Source organism: Syngnathus leptorhynchus, chromosome 13, assembly GCF_054491065.1.
Source record: "Syngnathus leptorhynchus isolate UIUO chromosome 13, UIUO_Slep, whole genome shotgun sequence".
NCBI lineage: Eukaryota > Metazoa > Chordata > Actinopteri > Syngnathiformes > Syngnathidae > Syngnathus > Syngnathus leptorhynchus.
In genome coordinates, this window is record NC_141207.1 from 1,816,731 (window position 1) to 1,824,362 (window position 7,632).

The 7,632-nt window shown below is 45.1% G+C and overlaps 1 protein-coding gene across 1 annotated transcript; it reads left to right on the plus strand.

Annotated features, from left to right (window-relative positions):
- The first annotated feature begins 1,210 nt into the window (after positions 1-1,210).
- Positions 1,211-3,934, plus strand: LOC147046855 (heparan sulfate 2-O-sulfotransferase 1-like). The gene is made up of 7 exons (XM_085928873.1): positions 1,211-1,762; positions 1,837-2,084; positions 2,186-2,271; positions 2,341-2,479; positions 2,554-2,651; positions 2,853-3,010; positions 3,090-3,934. The coding sequence occupies exons 1-7, from the start codon at positions 1,639-1,641 to the stop codon at positions 3,314-3,316; spliced, it is 1,080 nt and encodes a 359-aa protein (XP_085784999.1). The 5' UTR covers positions 1,211-1,638; the 3' UTR covers positions 3,317-3,934.
- The last annotated feature ends 3,698 nt before the right edge of the window (positions 3,935-7,632 follow it).

A 7,632-nucleotide genomic window follows, 5' to 3' on the forward strand; every position in this document is an offset into this window, starting at 1 on the left:
TTTATCCACGCCTCTGTGCTTACGTTATCTGCCGGCCTGCAGCACAAGCACCGTGGATGAGGTAATTGGCGGCCGCCTTGTTTCCACACCATTGATTCCAGCCAGCGTACACTTTTCTTTCTTTCTTTTTTTGGGGGGGGGGTTAATAAAGTCTTTGTTGCAGTGTGACGAGTGACGCTTCCCCCCTAACCCTCCGGGAAGTGTCTTTATTTCCCAGGGAACAGACTTTAAAGGCTTTAAAATGGGGCCCGTGAAATCACTTTTCTTGATGGGCACAATTAATGGAAGTAATAAGTGTGTAGCAAGGATGGATCGGCTAATTCTTCCAAGTTTTTTTTTTTTTTTTTTAAAGCCTCACATCGTGAAAGCGGGAAGGAAATGAAATACCTGTGAGGTTAAAATTTGATATCACTTCTCCTTAAATTGTTCTCATACTTCAGCATATAGTGGAGTTAATTACATTACTAAAAATCAATGTAAGGCCTGTATGTTTTTTTTGTAATAGCACTGTGTAATGTCACTGGCAATATCCTATAACCCTCTGAGTTCAATGACAATTTATTGTCATAGATATTTAATGTAACTCAAGTTAAAAAAAAAAAAAACTCAGCTCAATGTGACTGCATGGAGTGAATTTCAAGGGATGGTATTTCTGTGATATTAGTGAACACTATTACATGCTAAAGTACATTCCACCAAAGACTGTACAATGATTTTCAACATGAATATTTGATCATGCTTAGACCAAAGTCAACTGAATACATAACTCCATCTTGATATACCCCCCCCTGTTAATGCAGCTCTTGCGCTATCTAGTGGCAACAAACGACATGGCATTTTTAAGATGGCAAAAGTACTCACACTGTACTTGTATATTAGATGTACAGAAACGTGTTGAAAAAAAAAGAAACAAATAGATGGGCTACTAGTTTCTGTCCGTAAAATACAGATGCCAATAAAACGCTGATGGAGAACAGTAACAAGTTATTTGTGCTTCATTACTTCGCATTGCTGTATCACACTTACATTTTATTACATATTAGATTTTCAAATTGAGAAACTTAAAACATAATCTAATGATACTAAACGTAAAAGAATGCAAGTTTCAGATAATTCCGCGTTTTAGCTCCAGTGTGTGGCGCACTGGTGCTTTGACGCTGGTTCGTCTACCTCTAATTAAACACGAGGAAGAAATGTGCGGAAATGACGTCCCACTCGTTTGTTGTTTTCGATTTCAAGAGCAATCCAGCAGATAAGACACAAAATCCAAACAGTTGTTTACTTTCGCGGTTTACTGTATTTTCTTCACATTTGTTTCAACTCTAATTTTAACGGATAATGTATGTCCACGTTGAGATTCCGACCGCGTTAAAAAGTTAACCGTTTGTCAGAAGAAATGTGAGCTTAGTTGGAAAGTTGACGCTAACAGGAGTAGCATGAAGCATTAACGCGCATCAAGTAACGGCGAATAGCGGTACGGTTCAATCTAAGAATCCTTTTAGTTTGGTCTACGTCAGCAAGCAGCGACGGTACGTGCGTAGGCGAGAGACGCATATTCGGCTGCAACGGAGCTGACCTACCTGGGGGCTCCTTCACATCCTCGCCCCGGGCGGTGGTGATGTTCGTCGTGGATGCTTGATGGGGTTCTTCAGGATCATGATGCCGCCCAAGTTGCAGCTTTTGGTCGTGCTGACGTTCGCCGTTACCATGCTCTTCATCGAGAACCAGATCCAAAGACTGGAAGAGTCCAGAGCTAAACTAGGTGGATTTAAGAAATCATTGCCCAAGTAGATTTTAAACTTTGAGATTTAATATGTTGTTGTGTTTATGGGCCAGAGCGCGCCATGGTCAGACGTGAGCTCTCTGCGGTGGAGCAGCAGCGTCACGGCGAAAACAGCGGTCGCGGCCTCTCGGAGGAGGAGCACGAGAATGTCGAGGACGTGGTGATCATCTACAACCGGGTGCCCAAGACAGCTAGCACTTCCTTCACCAACATTGCGTATGACCTGTGCACCAAGAACCATTTCCACGTGCTGCACATCAACACCACCAAGAACAACCCTGTCATGTCCCTGCAGGACCAGGTCTGATCTGATGCTTTTCACGCATTTCTTCAAACTCGCCATCGTTAAAAAAAATAATAATAATTGAACTCTAACATTTTACGTTGGAAAACTGAACACAGATGCGTTTTGTTCACAACGTGACGTCCTGGCAAGGGATGAAGCCCGGCTTCTACCACGGCCACGTGGCCTACCTGGATTTCTCCAAGTAAGAGCTGCAGCCACCTCACGTACTTTTGATCACACTTGGCATGCTAGCAAAGCTCTCTGTACTTAGGTACGGCGTCAAGGGGAAGCCCCTCTACATCAACGTGGTGCGAGATCCCATCGAGCGCCTGGTGTCCTACTACTACTTCCTGCGTTTCGGAGACGACTACAGGCCCGGCCTGCGGCGAAGGAAGCAAGGCGACAAGAAGGTGCTCTTCCGGCTGGTGTGAAACCAGTGTGAAACCCACATCACACATTCATTTTTGCCCTTTGCCTTTCTCAGACTTTCGACGAGTGCGTGTCGTCCAGTGGCCCTGACTGCGCTCCTGAGAAACTCTGGCTGCAGATTCCCTTCTTTTGTGGACATCATTCAGAGTGCTGGTAAACACACCTTTGCAATTTTGCTTTCTGGTAACTCTTCTGATTGCACTGTTTAAAAACATACGGTTATGACATCATCAAATCCGACATTGCGGAATAAACAATTTGGGACCATTTTTCTTCCTTCCGTTATGCTCATCTTGGCCACTAAGGGGCAGTATTACGCAAACAAGCCGCACAAAGTCCACTTGTAATGTGCAGGAATGTGGGCAGCCGCTGGGCGCTTGAGCAGGCCAAGTACAACCTGGTCAACGAGTACCTGCTGGTGGGCGTGACCGAGGAGCTAGAGGACTTCATCATGATCCTGGAGGCCACGCTACCGCGTTTCTTCAAGGGCGCCACCGACCTCTACAAGTCAGGTACTTCCACTTCGATTGCACGTCATGGTCGGAGATGGTCTGTCAAGCGAAGGTCGTCAACACCCCGTTGTCGTCCCAGGCAAGAAGTCGCACCTGCGCAAGACCACTGAGAAGAAGCTGCCCACCCAGGAGACCATCACAATACTCCAGCAGTCCAAGATCTGGAAGATCGAGAACGAGTTCTACGAGTTTGCGTTGGAGCAGTTCCAGTTTGTGCGGGCGCACGCCGTCCGAGAGAAGGACGGCGAGCTCCTCGCGCTGCCGCAGAGCTTCTTCTACGAGAAGATCTACCCCAAAGCCGCCTGAGAAACGCAGGGGCGAATCCAGACCCACATGCTGGATTCCAGGACTTTTAACAGGTAATAGTGGTGGTGGTTTTTTTTACGATGGGCTGAATCTGGACTGAAAAGCAACTTTTGAGTCAACGAGCACCTTTCAATTGACTGCTGAGGAGCTGGCGAGCTCATCCGACCGATGAGGATTGGTTTCACACGCGACATTTCTAGAGCTTGTTTACAGCAAGATTTCAAAGACACTGGTGGGACTGTGTACTAACGGCTTGTCAGTCCAGCAATTTCACATAGAACCACATAGATGTCCCACTTGCACAACTTTGTGACATGTGGGCAGAAGTATTGGGACAGCAATTGCAGACGTGGCATCACCACAAGCTTTGCTAGATAACGACCCAAAACGTTTAAATTGACTGAAACGCAAATTGGGGGTGGGGGGGGTTCCTGTGTCCCAATACTTTTGTCTAAGCGTCACCGATGATGGCGAACTGCAAGCTCGTATAACTGAATGTGCCTTTTATGAGGATTATTAATATTAGGTCAGTTTTCTGTTGTGTTGGCACTCAAAACAATCACTTTTTTTTTTTTCTTTTTGGTATTTCTCCTCGTCCACGTGCGTTTCAGACATAAACACCTACCTTCAAATCTTTTCTGTTGTGTCGGCACTCAAAACAACCACTTTTTTTTTTTTTTTTTCTTCTCTTTTTTGTATTTCTTCTTGTCCACATGCGTTTCAGACATAAACACCTACCTTCAATTCTTGTCCTTGATACCCTGATTATTTTAGGAATAGGATTGTGACATTCTTCAGGTTAATATGGCCAGTCTTGTTGTCCCCCCCCCCCCCACACACACACACCTTCAATCTAGCCTAATACTGCCTTTCATTTCATTTTTGTCCCTCCTCACGCCTCAATAATGTCTGCATGTCAGTCATCAGGGTGCACTTGACCAGCGAGAACCCTCAAATGCCTCTCACAGGAAAGATGATCCACAGCGAGATGTCCACTCAATGAGTTTCACGCTCCGGCGGTCCATGGCACCCGTTCACCACTTTGAGGCTGCGGACACACACACACACACATACACACACTAAAAAGGGAAAGTTCGGGCCATATCAGGGAGGGAGGGAGAGACTCAATTAAGCATTTTGCCGCAGGCGCATTGGAACAGTGTTTCATTAAGCAGATGAATACAGTCGGATAATTACTATATCTCAATTAGAGGGAAAAACTTCATTGATTGTGGCTGAGGAGCTTGAAGGTTAATTAGAAAACAACATTTGCAGCCAATTCAATCGCTGTTTCAAGGCCTCTTCGGTCAACAACAAACTGCTGTTTTGCTTGCATTAAAGTAAGACCAAAGATTTCTTTTTTTTTTTTTCCCCCTTCATGCACGTCAGTCACAAAGTTGACGGCTACATCTTCCTGCAAAAGTATTGGTACAGCAATTTTTGTTTTTGTTGTGTACTGAAGATGTGACTGGCCACATATTTGAAATTAATTTAGCAGTAATGGACACGCTAATGTGTTCACGTGTCAATAATTTTGGAATGTTTAGCATTGTTTAAAAAATGCTGTTTTGTTTTTGGCCACTAGAGGTCGACATGCTTCTGCCTATCGAGTTGCTCTTCACTCGGGGCCCGCGAAGGTTCAGTGAGTTCCCCCGAATGCACCTGAGCTCAGCCCAATGGAACACGCTAATGGCGCATTAGCATCAGCGCCACAAATGACACCATTAGGCTCACTTGGACGTAAATACTCTCACTTGGTCCCGGACAATTTGTTCCGCCGCTTTGCGTGTAATGATACCACTGGCGTAGAATTGGGAGAATGTTCTGTGACCAGACTGAAAAAAATATATAAAATAATGACGAAAGTCTCCAACATGAGCACAATGGCTCCATTACGCTTTATCTCACTGAAAGGACCTTTTTTTTTGTCAACACATGCTATATGGATCACTTTAAGTCGCACTTTCATATTAGGGACATTTTGTGACATTTGATTTTAAGACATTTTAGCTCTGTTCCTCCATATAGGTCCAATTTGCCAAATAGTATTCATTTTTTATGAACTCATTCTTTGCCAGCCATTTTCAACATAAAAAAACCTTGGAGTGCCAGACATCTTAGAGCATTTTGACTGGTTTTACAGGACCCACAGAATGTTCTACATTTACGTTTACACCAAATCTAACAAGTGAAAGAGTAGACTCCCTTCCCCCATCAGGGAAAAAAGTTTTATTCCATCCATCTCCCTTATTTAGTAATCAGCAATAGGTCAAAGTTTGACAAAACTCTGACGTTTTTCCCCAGTAAGAAAGATAACTGGAAGCAGAATTGCAAGATTTATGCCACATTCACTTTTGTGACACCTCAAACATTGATGCAGTTGTTTTATTGTATAAACCGGCGAAAACAACATGATACAAACGCCATGGGTGACAACAACTCATCAGATTCTACGTCCGTCATGGTCTCAGAGTGTTCAGATGGCTCCTCTTGTCTCGGTGACTGTCATCAACGTCATTCTCAATGTTACATAAATGTGTATAAGCCATTATACAGGATAATTGAGTGTGATCCAATAGTCCTTCCAATATATTTCATGGAATTTAATGCCTCATTTAAAATGAAAAAAAAATCTTCTTTTTTTTTTTCTTTGGTCCTCTGTGTGCAGTCTTCACACTGCGAGCTTTTCTTGCTCCATAAAGCAAACAGAGCAGATCCGAGACAGCTTGTCGGGCCCCCGCGTGGCCAAAGGGGACCGCCGACCGGTCGCTGGATGGGTCGCCGGGTGGCGTGTACGATTCGTGTTTTATGCAAATGCATCCGAACGGGAGGCAAAATGGAAGCCGGCGTGTCGGAGGCAGCGGGCCAAGAAAGCCTCGGTGCAGATGATGGATGGAGCCGGGGAGGGGGGGAAAAAGATGATGGACGCCATCATAAAGCTGGGCCAAATTCATCCCTTAATGGATACTTGCCTTCTGGTCTGATGCACATTAAAGGCCCCCAATAGGATTAATGGCTGCCTATGCTAAGGCTGCACTTAAGCAGTACTGAGCTAAATGCTAGCATCAGTAGACTAATCATTTGATTATCTGCTAACGTCATAGTTCCCATTTCGGATGTTCAAGCGATTCCTATCCGATATCACTTAGTTTCTATTTAACTAAGTCCTGATAGCTAGCTCGTCAGGAAGCTATGTTATTAACATGTTGGCGAGCTACTTAACAACCTAGCTTGCTAGCAAGTCGCCTTGTTACAAAGCAACCGATCTGGTAATAACTCGACTGTAACTCATTTTACCGCGTCGGTTTGCAGCAAAAGAAACGTTGGCGTATACAAAGCGAACGACTTTACGGAAACACTTATCAATTAACGCAGCGGAGGAAAAAGGGTGGTGCGGGGGGGGGGGGGGGGCATTTAATAAGCATCTGTCATTCCCTGACAGGCGGGACATGATGTAATAGCTAATGGACAATACGAGCCTGTGCGACGAGGCTGACCCCGTGCGGGAAACTCTTAATTAGATTGCTCTATTGTCGTTTGACCTTGGCGGAAGAAGACACCCAACACTGCTGCTGCTCTTCTGCTATTCTGTTGTCCCCCCCCCCCTCCATTTGCTCCTCCTGCTGGAGGCTGGCGGAGAATCAGCAATTGAATCCATTGTGTGCCGGTGCTGATGAGCTTTGCAGAGCAGATAATGGATTAAATTATTTATCTGCTATCCCCCCGCCGTCCCTTCTCCTCCATTCCGCCTCATTGTTGCCTGCTCTTTGTGCCGCTGCAGAACGACACAAGCGCAGGCTGAAGGCCTTGATCACTCGCCGCCTTTCATAGATCTAATTTTTCTAATTAGCGCCTGAATGCCAAACGGGCTCTCCCGCTCTCAGCCTCCTCGGTACTCTCGGCGAGATGCATTCCATGACACCGCATAGCGCCGGTGTCCTTCCTCTGTGGCGACCTTAAATGATTCTACTAATCATCTAATCAGGGAACTTGTCACAGCGGCGAGAACGGGGCCAGTCTCTCGTCGTGTTCGCTAAACTTCACGTAAGCAGAAAAAAAACTATCGGCCATCTGTCTTCTCTTTTTTTTGTGACACGGGAGAGAAAAGCTGCCTTAGGCCAGTTCAGTCGTGGTTAATTTTTCATTCCAACACATTTGCATTTAATCATTTAAAGAACGAGGAATGGAATTCATCCAAAATGGCTCCTTCAAGTTTGATTTTACTCAGGCATGCTTGAGTTTGTCTTTGACAACCTCGCAATGTTCAACATGACCTCAACGTGGTCACTCGGTTGACTTTTCGTGTCATGACTTGT

Bases quoted from the DNA above. Each gene is read 5' to 3' on its own strand.
- LOC147046855 (XM_085928873.1), top strand. From the start codon at position 1,639: ATGGGGTTCTTCAGGATCATGATGCCGCCCAAGTTGCAGCTTTTGGTC. The intron at 2,085-2,185 runs GTCTGATCTGAT...AACTGAACACAG, and splicing joins TCATGTCCCTGCAGGACCAG to ATGCGTTTTGTTCACAACGT. The intron at 3,011-3,089 runs GTACTTCCACTT...TTGTCGTCCCAG, and splicing joins CACCGACCTCTACAAGTCAG to GCAAGAAGTCGCACCTGCGC.